The sequence below is a fragment of the Prionailurus viverrinus genome, chromosome B4, assembly GCF_022837055.1.
Source record: "Prionailurus viverrinus isolate Anna chromosome B4, UM_Priviv_1.0, whole genome shotgun sequence".
In the NCBI taxonomy this organism is placed as follows: domain Eukaryota; kingdom Metazoa; phylum Chordata; class Mammalia; order Carnivora; family Felidae; genus Prionailurus; species Prionailurus viverrinus.
The window spans coordinates 96,441,423-96,461,258 of record NC_062567.1 but is presented as its reverse complement, the minus strand read 5'-3'; the positions used below and the strand labels follow the sequence as shown (position 1 = coordinate 96,461,258).

Genomic DNA, 19,836 nt, shown 5'->3' with positions numbered 1-19,836 from the left:
GCTGTGGAACCCTGGTAGACTACTCAGTCCATCAGTGCCTCAGTGTTCTTATCTGCCAAACAGGGGTGGTAACAGGACCCATCTCAAGACTTTTCATGAAGATTAAGTAAGTTAATATGTATGAAGCACTTAGAAAAGTGCTTAACATATGGTAAATAGTTTATCAGTATTACTCTCATTTTTTTTTATGGTGAAAAAATTTATATTTATATTTAACCAGCTGGATTCAGATTACATGATCGCAATTTTGTTGGGAACATCCAAAGCATCATAGGAGCCAGTCAAACATATGCCTTCTCTCCATTGGGCCTGATCAGGATGTTGACCTTGGTCATGTCAATGTCATAGAGCTTCTTCACAGCCTGTCTGATCTGATGCTTGGTGGCACCACAATGAACACAAGTGTTTTGTCTTCTACTTTCTTCATGGTCGACTTGGTAGTTGGGGGAACTTGATGATGACATAGTGGTCAAGCTTGTTTCTCTCGGGAGCACTCATTCAAAGATATTTGGGCTGCATTCAGAGACTCAGTGTCTTGGGCCATTGGAAGGTAGCTGACATGTGGATCTTTTTTTAAGTGCTGTGAATGTCTTTCAGCACCACTTTCTTGGTCTTCAAAGCCTTTGCTTTGGCTTTGGGAGGGGCAAGGACTTCCTTCTTCACCTTTCGCATCATCTTCATGAAACAGTACTCTCATTTTTATAATTATTGATATCACGTTTAAAATTTTAATGATGTGGAAAATGCTCATGGTATAATTTTAAGTAAAAAGTAGAAACTGTGCATTTCCAGTAAGATATCCATTTTCTAAATAATGTGTATGATGCATAAGCATACATATAGAAGTTTAAAGAAAGGTGGGGGGAGGGTCGCCTGGGTGGCTCAGTCGGTTGAGCATTGAGTGTCCGACTTTGGCTCAGGTCGTGATCTGGCAGTTCAAGAGTTCCAGCCCGCGTTGGGCTCTGTGCTGACAGCTCAGAGCCTGGAGCCTGCTTTGGATTCTGTGTCCCCCTCTCTCTGCCCCTTCCCCACTCATGCTTTGTCTCTATCTCTCAAAAATGAATAAATGGTAAGAAAAAAAAAAAAAGAAAGAAAGAAAAGAAAAGAAAGGTGGTAGGTGGCATATCATGGGTCTACTCTGTTTTCCAAAGGGAGAAAAATTGTATCCGTTTCAAAAACAAAACTTTCAGAAGTAAATGAAATAAATTACATAAATTGAGAAATTTAATTCTCAATTTATTTTTGCTTTGAAAATTCTGTAAAACATGCCAAGTTTTTAATAAACCAATAGAGTAACATCAGTCCTCCTATTCCGTGGTGTTATTACCATTTCCAATTAATCTATGTCCCTGCAAACATTTTAGTGTTGCCACTCTAAACATATATGTTGCGTGTGTATTTATATAGCATTTGTAAGGGGTGCACACAGACCCACAAACACACATGTATATATATATTTTTAAATGTACCAGATGTTAATGGAGTAGATCTCTGGGTTAGAGGAATTAAGGGGATATTAATTTTCTTTTTTACCCTTTCTTTATTATCCTAATTTTCTGTAATGAAGATTAATACTTCTAAAAAAGATTTAAGAAGTTTTTCTTAGAAGAATCGATTTGGGTACTTACCCTGGTCCGTAGTTGCATATGAAAAGCGCTCCGTGGGAAATACCAGTGCCATGAACGCTGGAACAATACTGTACTGCACAGCCCACTTTGTAACTAGCCGCCCACACAACCTGAAATAAGGATTTGTAGCGAGAGAGAGAGACAATAAAGTGAACATTGGAGTATGATTAGGACTTCATAAATGTGGTGAGGTGTGTTCACTCTTGTTTAGGTGGAGCAGTTATTACCAGGGGACTCCTAGGTGCTGAGAACTCAGTTAGAAACAAGACTTGTAATTATTATTGGGGTGTGAGTGTGTGAAATAAACATATAAATGATACTAAGATCATTTTGGCATTTGAAATAAAATAAAATAGAGAGTGCTGGGGTGAGGGGCCCATCCTGAGAGCCCAGAGAAGGGGCGCTGGAGGAGGCCTTGGAGCTGAGGCCTGCAGGGGGCAGCGCTGGGGATGACCTCGCAGGAGACCGCAACGTGGGAGGAAGAGCCTTCCGTGTGGAGACAGCAGTGGCACAGAGGCCCTGAGGTGGGACGGCGCGGCGCTGACAGTGGTGGAAAGAAGCAGGCAGAGCTGGGATCCAGTGAGTGGGGAGAGTCATTGGCATTGAGGAAGGAGGCAGAGGGGCAGGTCGTGGGGAATCTCATAGGCAAGTGAGCACAGGCTCCTTTTTGCGTCAGAAAGATCACTTGGTTGTCATGAAGTAAATGGACTGAGAAGAGCAAGGGAAGAAAGAGGGAGGGCATTTGGGAGGCTGTTCCAGGGGTGCAAGCAAGAGAAGACGGTGACCCACACTTGGGTGGTGGTCGCAGGTTCCTGGGACTCCATCAAGTTCATGCTTTAGCTCTAGGTACAGCTGAAAGGATTTGCTTTTGCCTTGAGTGTGAGGTGAGAGGGAACATTTGGGGCCTGAGTAACATTTACTGAGATGGGGGAAGGGAAGGAGCAGGGTGGGTGGGAGTATGGACAGGGCTTCCGTTCAAGTCCCATTCCCTTTGAGACGCCTAATTAAACGTCCAAGTGCAGAGTGACTTTGCTGCTGAATGTGACCGTCTCTAGATTATTATCTAGATCAAGGCTAGATGGAAAAAGGGTGGTGAGTGGCACAGGAGGAAAACCAAGAACAGAGCCAGCTTCTTCAGGGAGAGGGGCCCCACAGTGGGAAGACTCCATACTTGATTTAGTTCAACATTGTCACCTATTTTCCCACATTTAGTGGCATTTGCCCCCTGACTTTTGAACAAGGGACTTTACATTTTCATTTTGCACTAGGCCCCGCAAATTACATAGCTCGTCTTAACCAAGTGTTTGGTGTCAATGGAGCCTAAAGAAAAAAGCTGTTTAAAGAGCTAGTATCTAGACACTAGAGATAAGCCAGCAATTAAATGCACTCCTTTGGGTGCCGGGGTGGCTCAGTCAGTTGAGCATCCAACTCTTGATTTTGGCTCAGGTCATGATCTCACGGTTTGTGGGATCGAGCCCCACGTCGAGCTCTGCACTGATGCAAGCCTGCTTGGGGGTCTCTCTCCTCCTCACTCTCTTCCCTGCCCCCGACCCCCCCCCCCAAAAAAAAAATATATATATATATTTTAAAAACACCTTTCCCTTTCTATAGCCCTTTAGAGCTCCCCTCTACTTGCTAGATGGGATGCTACTTGATTCATGGATTAGTTCATAAAACCAATTAGATCTTTAAAATTTACTTGGTTGAACTTTTGTTATTTGACACATCCATCACCATATAGTTACAAATTTTTTTTCTTGTGATGAGAACTTTTAAGATTTACTCTCTTAGGAACTCTCAAATATACAATGTTAACTCAATGTAACTCAAATATACAGTGTTAACTATAGTTGACATGCTGTACTTTACATCCCCAGGACTTAGTTATTTTATAACTGTAAGTTTGAGCTTTTGACCACATTTACTCATTTTGTCTCCCCACCCCATCCCAACAACCAGTAGTCTTTTCTGTCTTTCAAGAGTTTGTTTCTTGTTTGGATTCCACATATATGTGAGACCATATGGTATTTGCCTTTCTTGGCCTGACTTATTTCACTACCCTAATACCCTCTAGGTCCATCCATGTTGTTGCAAATACCAGAATTTCTTCTTCAGGAAAATGTATTACATATATAGGAATATTATTTAGCCCTAAAAAAGAACAAAATCTATATTTTAACAAGTTCCTCAGGTGATTGATATGCATGCTAATTGGGTGCAATGTTGTCTGTATTCCTTTTACTATCACCACTATCAATAATTTTATATTTATTTTTTATCCTTTGGTCTTTGAGCACTTTCTCCAAGTATTCTATATCTTTGGGCTTCCCACACACACACCTTTAATGCTGTTTCTTTTGTTTTACTGTCTTTTACTTTTCTTTTCCAGTCTCTTTTTTTCCAAGGGCATGCAATGTTAGTTACCATTTTGTTTTCATTGGTGTTTTCTCCTTTAAAGTCAAGTTGTAATTAACACAATGAAATCCATCCTTTTTAGGTGTACAGTTCCATGAATTTTGATAAAAACATAGTTGTGTAGCCACCGCCATATTCAAGACCTAGAATATTTCCATCACCCCAGAAAGTTCCCTTGTGTTCCTTTGCGGTTGGCTCCTACCCCCACCCCCTGACAATCACTAATCTGTTCTGTTTCTTTACTTTTGCTTTTTCCCAGAATTTTATATAAATGGGGTCAGTTTAAAAGGTTTTTTTCACTCTGGCATCTTTCACAGAGCATTAAGTATTTGAGACCCATTCATCCTGTTGGGTTCACTTCTTGATTGCATGGATGTCCCACAGTTTAGTTATCCATTCAAGTCGGTAGAGACTTGTTAAAAGCTTTATGGACATTGATAGGGCGCTTGGGTGGCTCAGCTAAGCATCTGACTTCAGCTCAGGTCATGATCTCACAGTTCATGGGTTCAAGCCCCCACATCGGGCTCTGTGCTGACAGCTCAAGGCCTGGACCCTGCTTCAGATTCTGTGTCTCCCTCTCTCTGCCCTTCTTCCACTTGCACTCTGCCTCTCTCTCAAAAATAAACATTAAAAAAAACAAAAACAAAAAAAATCGGACTTCGGCTCAGGTCATGATCTCGTGGTCTGTGAGTTGGAGCCCCGCGATGGGCTCTGTGCTGACAGCTCACAGCCTGGAGCCTGCTTTGGATTCTGTGTCTCCCTCTCTCTCTGTCCCTCCCGGCTTGCACTCTGTCTCTGTCTCTCAAATAAAAAAACAAACAACAAAAAAAAAACGTTAAAAAAAATTTTTTTAAAGGCTGTATGGACACTCAGATTCTGGCTGCAACTTGTGGGCTCTGGGGCCACAAAGACTGAGTTCATATTCCAGCTTGGCCACTCACTGTGCGACCTTGCCCTTCGCTTCCTCGACTATTTAGTGAGGATAACGCTCTCAACTCTAAGGCTTATTTTGACATTTTAAAGGGGATAGTAAGAAAGTGCTTAGAACAGCTGCTGGCACATGGCAAGCAGTCAGCAAATGTTCATGTTTTATTCTCTACTAATTTTCTTGTTTTAAAATCTTTGAAAACTCTCGTTTCAGGCATATTCCTAATGTGTGCTTTCATTTCTTCTAATATGGTAAAAAAAAAAAAAACCTAATTATAAAAAAATAATGAGAACTGCTGATTATTGGGAATTTACTTGGTGCCAAAGTAATGTTAAGCACTTTACGTGCAACATCATGTTTAACACATCACTAAAGAAGTATTGCCTCTATTTTTATTGGTGAAGTTGGAACGTACTTCTACTTGACCACAAAGTACTATGAGGGCAATCCATGCCCTGAGCAAAATGCTGTTTTCCCTTCTAGCAGAAGCAGGGAAAGCCTGCTTTTCTAACAAAAGCCTTTCTAACGAAAACGGCACATCTGGGGAACCTACTAGGGGCAGGTATGTCTCTCCTTTGGAGTTAACACCCCCTTCCCACCATCTTTCAAGTCTCAGTATGAGTCCATCCGACTCATTATCAGGCACTATTATCAGGAGTCTGGTAACGCTGCAACATATATAAAACCAGGTAGAGAAACTGTGAAACATGTCCCACTTTATTGGTCTGTAACAGTGTAAAAATAAGCGGCTAGCAGTTGGTGGGGGAGGTGGGGATACAACCAAAAATGCGATCAATGGTGCCATCTAGTGGTCATTCTCAGCACTACCACATCTAAACTGCTGCCCCGCCCATACACTTAAGTCAAACCATTCTGTTACCAAATGTTATAAAGGTGAGCTGCCAGCAATAAAATATCTAATCTCCGATATTAATATACCAAAATTCTTAGTGCGAATCTATCTCTAGTGAAGACAAAGCTAAAGTGTGGACCTCATGTGTCAAGAAATATCACATCTTTAGGAGATAATGATAGGATCTAAATCTATTATCTTTACTCTGTACAATCACCCCTCACCAGCCAAAATCTGAAAATAGCTTGTTTTTTATTAATAGAAGATGAGGATAAGTGGGCTATTATAATAGCCACTTGAGGTAATTTCTAGCAAGAATTTACAATGGCAACTGAGTAGTCTTGAATCTCCCAGTAAGATTTCTTACAAGGATGAAAACATCAAATTTTAACGTAAAGGCATCTTTAACCAAGCTGTCAAAGTGTTCTTCCTATATAATTGGCGGAAAACCAGCTCATGGAGGAGATCTAACCTTTGTTTAATGCCTAAGTAGCAGCACTTTATTATAACTTACAAACATTCCATTACTTAATCCTTACAACATACCCGATATCTGGATCCCAGCTCTTCCTCTTATTAGTTTTGTGACACTGGGCAAACAAATCTTTCTTCTTCTTTTTTTTTTTTTTTTAACTAGGCAAAAAAAAACCCCTTTATTTTTAATGTTTATTTTTGAGACAGAGAGAGACAGAGCATCAACAGGGGAGGGTCAGAGAGAGAGAGAGAGAGAGAGAGACAGACTCCGAAACAAGCTCCAGGCTCTGAGCTGTCAGCACAGAGCTCGACGCGGGGCTCAAACTTACAGACTGTGAGATCATGACCTGAGCTGAAGTCGGACGCCCAACCGACTGAGCCACCCAAGCACCCTGGCAAAAAAACTTTATTAACCTTGTTTCAAACTTTATTCTCAGGCCTCTTCAGCTTAATTAGCTGCAAAGAATGAATTGTGTATAAGCAAAAACTAAAAAACGCTATGCTGTCCAAGGAGCTTGGGCTTAAAAATATTAGAGATCTAGATTTTATCAGATCCATGAACAGAATTCTAAAAAGCAGTCATAGTACAAAATAGCAGCTCCCAGTAACTTCTTCAAGCTCTGTCTTCAGAAGTTGACTCTGTTCAGTTTGCTTCCTTCTTGGAAGCTTCATCAAAATTCTCCACAAGATCTAGAATTTCATTCTCCTCCTCCTCTCCGGTAGCGAGTGGTGCTTTTCTGTCCACGGACTGTGTGGGCAGAGCTTCAGCTGGTCTTCCCAAACTAGCCAGACTGCACCAAGTTGGTTTAAGATACTGGGCAGAATTTCTGTCAGCTGCTTGGTCTCAGTATGGCCTGGAATGTGAAAGTGTTTACTGCCCCAGATGCCTGAGCTTTAGGCTCGTGGAAGTGGATCGCCATTCCTTGGTTTGTGAACATATTCACTTCTTCAATACCGGAGATAGCATTCAACCCTAACTTCTTTAAGGAGAACTGAAGTTTTTTATCATCTGCTGTAGCGGTTCTATGAACCACCTTCTTCTCTTTTTTTAATGTTTATTTATTTTTGAAGTGGGGGGAGAGGAGCAGAGAGAGGGAGACAGAGGATCCCATGCAGGCTCTGTGCTGACAGCACAGAGCCCCAAGTGGGGCTCCATCTCACGAACTGAGATCATGACCTGAGCTGTAGACAGACTGAGCCATTCAGGCACCCCAGAATCACCTTCTTCTTTAGGTGGACAGTTCCTTTCCCACCAATGCATATTTATGCTTTTAGTTTGACTTGTTTCTCCTGGTTCATGATAGTTTCTCTCATCTTGTTGGAGCAGAAATGGGACCATGCAGGGGGACTAGGGTTTGTTTTCAGGAGGTCTAAGGTGGACCAGCTGAGGTTAGGTCTACACAAGTGGGCACGTAAGATGTGGGAAAACAACTTCCTAACTTCTCTGAGCCTGTTGTCTCATCTATGGATGATAGTGGTTCTCTGACAGGTTTGTGATAAGATTTGAATGGTTTCTTTAACCACGGAGAGCTGAGTACCACACTCACTTAAAAGTGGTTGTTGCGGGGGCACCTAGATGGCTCAGTTGGTTAAACCTCTGGTTGTGATCTCATGGTTCGTGGGTTCCAGCCTCCCATTTGGCTCTGTGCTGACAGCTTAGGCCCTGGAGCCTGCTTCGGATTCTGTGTCTCCCTCTCTTTCTGCCCCTCCCCTGCTTGCACTCTGTCTCTCAAAAATAAATAAATATTTTTTTTAAAAAATGGTTGCTGTGGATGCATTATGTCAGACCCAGCGGGTCCCTGGACTTCCTCTCCAGGAAAAGGCTTGCTTTTCAGAATTGGGGGTAGAATGTAGTGGTCTCTTTGCGAGAGCAGATTAGGGATCACTCAGCTTGGGCTCTGATACCTGTATGTAAGGAAATGAATTTTCTCATATCTGAAATGTTAGCTCTCCTTTTTTTGTCCTATATGGAAAGGGAACATTTACAAATAAGCCCAGCTAATTTGGGGAGGGCCATCTCTGAAATCTCAGGTCTATGTGACGGATGTAAAATCAAGTTTCCTCCTCTTGTTTTGAGTCCCTGAAAGGATGGACATGGAGTGTCTTAACTGCATGGTTCAGGAGTCTGTGGCCGATATGACAGTCTTTAGATCTTTGCATATTTGTTGTGGTGAGCTACTAGCCATGCTTCTGAAGTACAAGGCTCATTTGTACACTCTGTCTACCTTGTACCCCTTTTCAGTTTTGCCTGGAGTTCTTCTCCTTTTCTTTTTCATTTGATAAGCTCTCCATTAGTTTTCAAGAACCAAGTGATATGGCTCCTGCTGTGTGAATAACTCCTATGTCTCCATACCTCCCTTTGGCCAGATAAGTTGCTCTGCCCTCTTTGCTCACATAGCAACTTGTCAGTTTCTCCAAATTACACCAACAATGCATTGTATTACAGCCACTTACACATTGGTCTCTCCCCAAAGAAGGTCAATTCCTAAAGGTCAGGGGTCATTGCTATCTGTGTCCCTCATTCCTTGCACCACCCCATTTCTCCTCACTTTTACTTCTTGGTGATTGTACTCCTCAATTAAGTGTTAGGACTGGGGCACCTGGGTGGCCCAGTTGGTTAAGCATCCCGCTCTTGATTTTGGCTCAGGTCACCGTCTCTTAATTCATGAGTAGAGCCCCACACGGGTCTCTGTGCTGACAGGAGAGACCCTGCTTGGGATTTTCTCTCCCCCCCTCTCTGCCCCACCCCCCACTTGTGTGCTTTCTGTCTCAAAATAAATAAACATTAAAAAAATAAAGCAGTAGGACATAAGCTATTGTTCCAGGCTCTGTTTTGCAGGAATCTGCACTAAGACATATGATCAGTGAGCACCTTACACAGTGCCTGGCATATGATAGAACCTTAAACACTGAATGACAGCCCGTACCCTCAAACTGACAATTATTTTTGGAGACTTAAACAGTGCAATGTTGGGGCGCCTGGGTGGCTCAGTCGGTTAAGTGTTCGACTCTTTATCTCAGGTCAGATCATGATCTCACGGTTTCATGGGTTTAAGGCCCCTATCAGGCTGTGCTGACAGTGTGGAGCCTGCTTGGGATTCTCTCTCTCTCTACCCCTCCCCTGCTCATGCTGTCTCTCTCTCAAAATAGATAAATAAACTTAAAAAAAAATTTAAACATTGCAATGGTTAATGGTACCAGTGCCGCTTGTGGGCAAACTGGATTTAGCTTTCTTGCCTTCTAGGACTTGTGGGATTCTGATGGAATCACTTTTCTGGTTAAAATTGTTTGTAAACATAAGCCAAGATTAATTGTTTATGGGATAAGTCTAGGGGAAACCTAACTCATATTTTCAAGAAAGGGACCAATATTGCTGGTGGTTTGATAGCTCATTCTTGCCTATAATAATCTAGAGATGAAAATTTCACTGAAATCCGCCCTTCCCCTCACATCATGATAGTAAATATCTGTGCCAAACTTGTTTCACCTGTAACAACACCAGAGCGATCAGAGGCTCTATGAGGCTGAGCTGCCCTGAGACTTTTTCCAACAACATTTTGCTCTTTAAAAACACCTATTATTCCAAGTTAACTGCCTTGTTAGAAATGTTTGTACCCTCATACCTCACTTCAGCGAATTTTTGTATATAAGAAGCAGTCAGACATAGGTTCAGCACCCTTACTTATTGGCTTGACAAGGACTGCCAGGAAGAAAAGTAAATAAATGAAATGTGACCAGAATCAGGAGGCAGGATAGTAAGACAATAGACATGCTACCCTAGGGACTTGTTGACGTCACGCTGCAAACATGCCTTAGGGTTAGGAAACCAAACCAACCTGAGTTAAAAAAAAAAAAAAAAAAAAAAAAAAAAAATCTCAATGGGGGCAGAATAGCCACAGAATGGTTTACACAAGTTTACATGTTGGCCTCACCATTGTTTTTCTCTTCCTTGTGTGACCCATCACAGGCTCTCGGTTCATGTTTGAAGGAATAGGAGGCTATGGAATTGATGCTTCTGTCTGAGAGGCTTGTTTCTCCCAATTTTATAGACCCCAATCAACTGCCTCAAATTTTATAGAGGACGCATACCTGAAAATCCATTCACTCATAAAGTCCTCTGATTGCTCACAAATGGAACAAAGTGCCCCAGGCAGGCAGCTGTTACCAAAATACTCAAAGTCTGTCCAGATTGGTGAGCCTCACCTTTTGCGTTTAAACACATAACTAACCTCTTCAAGCACCACCGCCTCTGCTATTGAACTCTGCTCCATTTTTTTATTTTTTTAGGTAAGCTTGTAAGCTCTACTCTCTGACATGTACAGGCACACCAGCTTACTCTATATTTTCTTAACACCAGATTCCAGTTTTCTCTTTGCCTTTGAAGAGATAGTTTCAAGAGAATACGGAGCAGGCAGATACTTACCTGAGTGTAATGGCCACAGACTTTGGTGCATTTCTGAGTCCTGAAGTCATAGTATTGAACTTCTTCGTACCAGTTTGTGATGGCTGAAGATGCAGAAAACAGGGATAGAGACCCAGCCCAGATGTTTTCTCCCAGAGAGGAGAAATTTGGATGCAGCTTGTAGCTTGAATGCAGCTGAACGTTGTGTACAAACTGACAGTTTCTTGCCCATGTTTGTGCAACTCGCGCTAGTGCTGGGTCCCAAGTCTGCAAAAAGAAACGTTAAACAGTAGGAGGGTCGAGAATGAAAATTGGGTTTTGTAAAGATCTTTCAATTACAATGAGGAAAAAGATTTGGAGAGGGATCAGTACAGACACTGGAAGATGAGGAACTGATGACCAGAGGGTTATGTGGCATCATACAGTTAATGAGAGAACAGAAAGCCCTCACCCATCACAGACAGGAATTAGACCTCTTGCTCAACCGCCAGGCACTGAAAGCTGTAAAGAGGCACCGCTGAACCTACCCCGAATCAGGAAACGTTACAGGCCACCGCACCCCCTCCCTAATTAACCACGCCCAGTCCCTTTAAAGCCTTCTTGGCTAGGCAGAAACCGTGGAGCTGGCTTTTGGACCAGAGTCTGCCTTCTCATCAGGTGGCCAGCCTCCTGAATAAAGCTTCTTTCAAAAAGAATGAAAACTGTTACCAAAAAATGTAACTGGAATGAGCAAAGTGAGAATTTGAAGGGGGGAATGAGGCATGATAATGGCGATGACTGAATAGAGAAGGGTCCTTCCTGTACGTGTGGTCTCCCAGTGTTGAATAAGGCCACTGGGAAACTTGATGATCTTGTTTTGTGGAATTTAGAATCTAAATGAGGGACACAGATCAGCATTTCACTGAGGGCCTGTTATCTGCAGAATACTTAAGGCTGTGTTTCACATGGTGTATATAATTTAATAAACACAACAGCCCCTATCCTGAGGAGCTCAGAAAGATTAAAAACCAGCTCACAGCCACAGAGCTGGCATTCAAACCCATGCCTGACTGATTCAAAATCCTATCCTTTCCTGAGATGCCATGCTGCCTTCCAGAGAAAGTCAATATGCTCTGCCAGCAACAACAGAAAAGTAAACTTAGAGATAAATAAACAAAGAAGCCCTCAAAAAATTAACAGGGAAGAAAAGGACAAAAAAAAAAAAAAAAAAAAAAAAAAAAGTAACATCTTCTGACCAGAGGAAAGGAAGCATTTAAAAGGAGTAAAATGTACTTGCTGAGCTTGCTTAGAAAAGATGAGTCAACAGAGCTAAACCGGATTCGTTTTGATCACGGATTGTGAATTTACTGCACACGTTAATCACAATGGAACAAAAAGGCATTTAGGATTAGCAAGGACTGACCTCTAAAATCAACACACGTTAGCTTACTTCTATCACGAATACTGATATTTTCCTTACCATGTATAGCATATCACTGGCTGTTGGATTCACTTCTGATCGGAACTTGTTATGAAATCGAACACAGTCTTTGATGAAATCTTCATTTTCGATACCTGGCAAACTAATTGCTGTGTTTTCATAGCTGGAAACTAAGGAAACCATCCAGGCTGTCATGGCAAGTGTGGCCCGCATGCTCAGTCTGTCTGGCATGGAGCCCTCGGAGGCTGGAAACCGGAGCCAGTGAAGGTTCTGAATGCGTGTGCCTCTCTCAGTTTGACAAAGCGTGGCTGATTTCAGCTTTGAGAAAATGGAAAGCAGAACTTGAGTTCATCACAAGTTTAAAGAAATGGGTTTCACCATATATGGTTTGCCGCCACTTTTGTGCTCTTAACCCTGCCGTTTCAGTGGTTCTCAGTGACACAGCACCTATTACAACATAGATATTTACGAGGCTGCATCAGACTTTCTTTCGAGTTAGGGGGGGGATACTTTCAAAGGAAATTCTGGAATCTCCAGAAATAACAGTCTCAATTTTTATGGAGGTTCTGGTGGTTAAATAAAAACATATCTCTTACTTCCATAAATGTCTTGCAAAATGCTTTTCAAACTTGTTTAGAGTCATATCAGCACAGTGGTTGGAATATCTGGCTAACATCTTAACTTGACCTAGAATTCATTCACAGTGGTGTGTGTGTGTGTGTGTGTGTGTGTGTGTGTGTGTGTAACCATGGCAAAGAGAGGGCAGAGAGAGAGAATAGTAGAGAGAGCACTGGTCTCAATTTCAGATTTTAGTTTAAGTTCTGTTCCTCACTAATTGCAGCTGCCTATTTACTGAATGAAGCAAATAAAACTTTTTCTAGCCCCTTAACCAGAGAGGATTTGGGAGGATCTAATGAACTAGCCAATATATTAACACATATTAAATGTCTGCACTGGGTATTCAGTTTAATAATAGGAGATAAACACGCTGCCCTCTAGAAGCTGAGAGAAGCAGGAGCTGTGGGGTGGTGACAAGCCCAGGGACAGTTGAAGGTCTGGGTGGAGGGAAGCACCAGGGGCTGAGGACTTATAGAGGATGCTTACCCCATTCTGACACGGGTTGAAATGGCTTCCTACAACAGCAGTGAGGTCTTTGCTGAGCTGGAATCAGACTGGTGTTGAAGTGAAAAAAAAAAATAAGGAAGTGAAGGGAATTGGAGAATAGGAACCATATATCTGCTGCAGGCAGGCTGGGTCCAAGGACCCAGAGGGTTCTTGGCTTGAGAAAGGTGGACATCAGATGTGGGCCAGCAGGAGGTGAAAGTAGAGTTTATTGAAGATAGATAGATATATGGAGAGAGAGAGATTCGGACAGAGTATCCAGGAAAGGAAAAGAGCATGAGTCTCATCTTTGCTTGGGGTCTGGGGTTTTTACTGTCAATTATGGTCAGGTACATGTGTCCTCTTAGGCATCTAGGAACTGGTCAGAACCAGGACGGAGTCCGGGTGTCCTTTATGAGTCACTCATTCCCTGAAGTCATGGGTCTTGGCACCAAGGTGTTTGGAGTCAGTAGTCTTAGAGAATGTTTATGATGATCCTGCCTCATCACTCCTTAGATTTATTGTGCTGGGAGACTCCAAACATATTATTCTCTCTTTGTCCCTTACAAGGAAGACATATGTAGCCTGGATGGCTCAGTCTGTAGTGAATATGACTATTGATCTCAGGGTTTTGAGTTCAAGTCTCACGTTGGGCATAGAGCCTACTTTAAAAAAACAAAGGAGAACATAGGCTATTTGCATTACAAGGCATGTGTAGAGTAGAATGTGGGTGCAGGTCCTAGCAAGAATAGAAACTGGAAAAGAAGCAAAGGAAAAAAAAATGGCTTTTTTTGTTTTTTTCCCCATGGGGTCTCTTCAGCTTCTCTGTCTCATACCCAGCTGTGAAGTTGGAAACAAAATAGAGAAAGAGACACTGCACGTTGTCTCTCTCTCTACAGAGATGGTCTTCAAGTATGGCTGGTAGGAAACAAGATACCTGGTTCTCATGGAATTTAGAATCCAAATAGTGCTTTCACGACAGAGACAGCAATAAGAGGCAGATCAGGGAGAACTTTCTGGCTTCTGCCAATGATTTGGATTTTATCACGAATCGAATGAGAAGTTATAGAAGGGTGTTTTTGTTTGTTTTTTTAGCTGTAGTTGGGGTGTGATCTGGTTTTAGAAACAATAGTGTTTTAGAAAACTAAGAGATGTGGAGAATGGAACAGGTTTGGGGGTGATTATTTTTGATGGAAACTCTTAAAAGGAAACATTATAGAACTCTGAGGTGAATGTATTGCCCACCCCCGATAACCTCACAAAATACTCATAAATAATCTCAATTGTGTCCAGGCTGCCTAATTGGTACCAGCATTTCTTTCCATTATATTGACCTAAGACTTCTTGTCTAGGGCTCAGAGGTAACCTTTTGATCAAGGTAGTCAACAGTGAGACATTCCTGCAGCTTGAGGTGAGATGCAGGCCTGGGACTGCTTCCCACCTTCTTCTGAGTCTCTGTGAGCTAGATTGTCTGAGTTTTGAACACCAGAACAAGAAAAATGCGACCTTGCAAACAAGGAAATTTAGTGACATTTTGTGATTGCTTGAGCAATCCCCATTGCACACATACAACTCCCAAGAATAAGCAACATTATCTTGGTATTGGAAAGAACTAATCAATTTTTTCTCTAATTTCTTGAAAATAACAAGCAAAAGGGAATGTCTGCCCTTAGAGACTCTTTTTACATTATTATGCCAGGCAAATTAGCTCTTCTGAGCTACAACCCTCAACACTTCTTAATTTCCACAAACAGAAAGGTCTCCACAACAAAAGCCCACAGAAGAGGGTTTGCTCAGAACAGGAACTTTTAGCAAGGAGCAAATGCAAGCCTCTGCTTCTTTTCAAGAAGGCTTACAACTTGGCTGAGTCTTTCCTGTTCTTACCCTGGTCTTTGCCATGGTGTCCTTGAAAAGTACGCATGTGTGTTAAGAAAGAAACTTGTTTTCAGTGTTAATCTCTCTGAATGGTGGCAGTTTAGATTTTTTCTTTACTTCCCTCCTCTTCTTTATTGTGGAATTTTTTTTTTTTTACAGTAAGCATATAGTAATCGGAAAAAAAAACATCCTAGAACTATTTTTATTTTGGAGAACCATGGGATCTTTATAACCGTACACAAATTAACTCATATACACTGCTGATAAAGGCTTGCATAGATAAAATGCTAAAGGATTATCGAGTATCCCTGTACTTTTTGTTTGAAGAGGCCTCAAACAAATGGAAGTTGAGGAGGGTAACCAGTCATTGTTCACGATGTCATGAGGAGGCCACTAAGGTGTAGATCATTCACAGGGCTATGAGAAAGACAAAAAAGATTAATAAGCGGAGAGCTCCAATAATCCAAATAAATTGAGGTCATGGAACCAGTTGGTTGGATTTAACCATTTCACATTGTCAGATAACTCCTGTTCAACTTGTATCTGTGTTTCCTGTTGAATATCTAATGGTTTTGATGCAGCTGGGAAGACAGAGCATTAATCTCAGATTGTAAATTGGGGGAAGAAGCTCCTTGCAGGTGTTTTTTCACTAACTCCCAGGAGTGTTGAGACATATTATATTGTAAGGGAGTGACACAAATTTTGTCATGTCGCTGGTCACATTGTATACTTTGATGATCAACAAGTGCCTGTTGGTGGTCCCCCATGCATTCGAGAGCTACTTCAGCAGCTTGTTGTCTCTGCCTAATACTGTTAGCAACCTGCCTTTGAGTAGTCATTGCCTTGGTGATGTCAGTCATTACGTGATTGACTACTTTAGCATTGTGGATAAACTTTGTCAGGGAGACCTCGGCAACAGAGGCTATGGTTAAGATGACAACCGATGAGATAAGGAAGGCAATGAGCCATCCAACAAATCTTTTAGGTCTCCACTTAGAAATGGCTTGGGCTAATTCAGCAATACCGTTGCACCCTTCCCAGGGCCCTGTTAGATTTACCGGCAACCAAATTTGAGGCTATCCTTTTAAGATAAACATAGGCAAGACAGAAAGTTTGGTGATGTTATAATGGCTGCTACAGGCTGTGTACCAAGCCAGAGGAGGTACTTCAAAAACAATATGGGTTGTCGAATCTTGTATTAACCGGCTTAGTGGAAATTATGAAAACATAGGGATGAGGTGTACAGATCACGACGCTGTCTGAGACAATCTGTGTGAGATTCATATGAAAGGTACCATTACTATTAGCAAAATGCCTGTGAGGGAGATGGCATAACAAAACGGGAAGGCTAAGACGCTGTAAGTTGTGATGCCACAGGTTATGTGAACTTGTTTTCAATTCTTAATGTTGGCCCTGAAAGTCCACCATCAGTGCAAAGGATGGAGAAGTTGCGAGGTTCTGAAAACCCAATTGGTTTGCCCACTGAGGTTGTGTCCTTTAGGACCCTAGTTAATGAGAGTAAGATTTTGAAAAAAATCCTCTTTATGGGCAAGGGAGTTCCGGCAGGGCTGCTAGATGACTGAAGAGCCACAAGGGGACCATATCTTCTTTATGTGGCAATGATCAGTGGGGAGGAGTGGATGAGACTCCTTGGTGGAGGTGGATGTAGCGAAGGAGGCTACTGAAATGAATGTCAAATTTGCCTTGTGGTCCTGTGTTTTAGGCACGTGGTGAAGATACATCTGTGCTGTGATTTTTAAACATCCAGAAGGTTTTCAAACATCCAGGTTACACAAAAAGGAGGGAAATGTGATGATGATGTGGGGCAAGCTGACAGCAAAGCACAGGCTAACATCACCCCATCCACCCCTAGGTGGATTATGTGTGATATTCCTTGGACACTCCTGGCTACTCAAGAACAGAGAAAAGAGGTTTAAGTACTTGCCATGGTGATGTGGGAGACTAAGACAAATGAAAAATTAAATTTCTTTACTGCCTACAGCCCATTGACAAGTCCTTGAAACTGGCAGAGTGACTTCCCTCTAGGAGCTCAGCTGCCTCAATGATGACACTTGCTAGGGGTAAAAGGGAATCTTAGCTTAACATTATCCTGACATCCAGGATCCCGTAAGTCTACTTTGACATATAAAAATTCCTTTAGAAACTTCCTTTATCTCAACTGCCCCAAGATAGATGCTGGCAATCATACTCCAAGCTTATGGCCCCCAATACACATCTGAAGGGTCTCATGACTGAGGTTTTACTAAACAGTAATAAATGGAGTTTCCCTAGCAACAGCTAGCCCCTCAAAGTCCTGGAAACCTTGCTTCCAAGATTCCTCAGAGACTTACTCTATCCCTGACCCCCGCCCAACCTGAGGGTATGTAATGAGTTACCCATCATGACCCCACGCAGCTCTTCTGCCCACGGGTCCTGTCCCCGTGCTTTAATAAAATCACTTTTTGCACCAAAGACTTCAAGAATTCTTTCTTGGCCGTCAGCTCCAGACCACCCTACCATCATCCCAAAACTTCATTAAGGACACAAAAGGAACAGAAGTATTCAGCTTTAACCAATCTCTCCATTTAGTAAGAGGGCCTTTTGGCAGAAGCCAGATGCCTCCAGTCCAAAAAGAATCATTACTGGTTAGTGGACGATCTGCATCCCACCATGTAAACAGCTGAAAGAAAGGGGGGGTCTATGATATGAACCCAATACAGTGATGAAAAAGCAGTAGTGGTCCGGATAAAGAAAAAGATTCAGCAAATCATTACGTTAGCCGAGTTTTGAGAAACTACAGCTAAATATGCTAAAAACCTGTTTTCTGGGGTTGGTGGCACTCAGACACGGCCTATGACCTCACTGACATGTTGATCAAGCTTCTTAAGTTGTTCCCAGGTGACATCATTTGCCTTGGTCGTTTGTGGGCATGGTCTCCCCTTACAAAGACAAATCGGCCATCTGAGGAAGCGGGTTGAAAGGCTGATCCTTCCAAATCATGGTATGGTTTGATCAGATGGGCACGTGCCCAGTGCGGTCCTGATGGGAGAACACATGCATGTCCCCATCCCCATGTTATCAGTTCATAGGGTCCTTTCCATGAATTATTGCCTCGTGTATCTTTAAGTAGCACTTAGGCTCTGATACTTGAGCCAGGAGATGTGGCGCAAAATGCCATTCAGCAGCTGTGAGGCCATGGGAATCACAATTTAAAAAATTTAGAGTGTGTAAGGCTTTATACAGTGAATTCCAAGGTGGGGGGTCATTGTGCAGTTTCACCCTTTTTTGTTTGTGAAGCAGTTTTTTTTTTTTTTAATTTAATGTTTATTTATTTTGAGAGAAAGAGAGAGGGAGAGACAGAGTGTAAGCGTAGGAGGGTCAGAGAGAGGGAGACACAGAATCCAAAGCAGGCTATAGGCTCCTAGCTGTCAGCACAGAGACAGACATGGGGCTCGAACCCACAAACCATGAGATCATGACCTGAGCTGAAATTGAACGTTTAACTGATCGAATCACCCAGGTGCACCTGTGAAGCATTTGTTTTAAAGTGGCATGTGGACATTCTATAATAGCTTGTCCAATAGAGTTATATGGTTATTAGCAAAACTTAGCTCCTTTAACATTGAGAAGTTTTAACTAAATAAAGACCTGAAAAAGACAAAACATAAGCTTTGGTTTTCCCAGCAGACAAAAGAGAAAAAAAAACGAACAACTTTGTTTACATTTTCTTATCAAGAGCAGATCAACAGTCCAAGAAAACTTAGTCTCTTGAACACAGAGAAAAGCAGAATTTGAATCTTATACCAGTGTACTTTTAAAATCTATTCATTTCAACGTTAGTCCATCCTGACCACACATAAAATTCCTTTCCAAACAAACTGAGGGTTGATGGGGGGTGGGAGGGAGGAGAGGGTGGGTGATGGGTATTGAGGAGGGCACCTTTTGGGATGAGCACTGGGTGTTGTATGGAAACCAATTTGTCAATAAATTTCATAAATAAAAAAAATAAATAAATAAATAAAAAAAAAATAAAATTCCTTTCCAAAGATTTCCCTTCACGAACCTTCTACAATTTTCCTTTGCATTCAGATTTTGTCCCAAGCCATTTCTCTGCCAACAACCAGGCTCATTTAGGACAAAATTACTTTCTTTTACCTTCAACAAAAAAATGTATTTCCATTCTTTAATCTTTCTTACATATCTCCTACTTTTCTACATATGGAATTGCTTTCCTTATTTCCATCAGTCTTTAGTACACTTAGCAGAATTTTAGCTCTTAGAAACCTTAGTCTCCAATGAAAACTTCGTAACTGATGAGGGAGTGTGGGGCAAGCTGAGGGTAAAATACAGCCTGGCACACACACTCCCCTCCCCCACCCCCCGCCCCAGGTGTAATATGTGTGATATTCCTTTGACATTCCTGGCTACCCAAGAACAAAGGAAATGGGTTGAAGTGCTTGCCATGCTGATGTGAGAAACTAAGGTAAATGAAAAATTAAATTCCCTTACTGCCTACTGCCCATTCACAAGTCCTTGAAACTGTCAGAGTGACATCTCTCTAGGAGCTCAGCTGACTCAATGATGACACTTTGCTGGGGGCAAAAGAGAACCTTAGGTTAACAGTGTCCCAAACGGGAGGATCCTGTAAATCTACTTCCTGTATCTCAACTGCCCCAAAATATATGCTGGCAATCATACTCCAAGCTTATGGTCCCCTGATATACATCTGAAGGGTCTCAT

The 19,836-nt window shown here is 42.1% G+C and overlaps 1 protein-coding gene and 1 pseudogene across 6 annotated transcripts in view; both read right to left on the bottom strand.

Moving 5' to 3' along the window:
- The window catches only part of GLIPR1 (GLI pathogenesis related 1), a 29,811-nt gene that overhangs the window by 7,134 nt on the left and 2,841 nt on the right, over window positions 1-19,836 (bottom strand). For 3 of the 6 annotated variants that reach the window (XM_047865573.1, XM_047865572.1, XM_047865578.1), the window contains 3 exons: window positions 12,160-12,438; window positions 10,722-10,967; window positions 1,629-1,738 (listed from right to left, as the gene is read on the bottom strand). In XM_047865573.1, the coding sequence (XP_047721529.1) occupies window positions 1,629-1,738; window positions 10,722-10,967; window positions 12,160-12,351 (548 nt within the window). In that variant the 5' untranslated portion in view covers window positions 12,352-12,438. Of the gene's footprint in view, window positions 1-1,628; window positions 1,739-10,721; window positions 10,968-12,159; window positions 12,439-13,224; window positions 13,293-15,410; window positions 15,514-19,836 lie in introns of all 6 variants that reach the window. The other 3 variants (XM_047865575.1, XM_047865576.1, XM_047865577.1) reach the window with 2 other exon arrangements.
- Window positions 6,601-10,715, bottom strand: LOC125169820 (transcription factor BTF3-like; annotated as a pseudogene).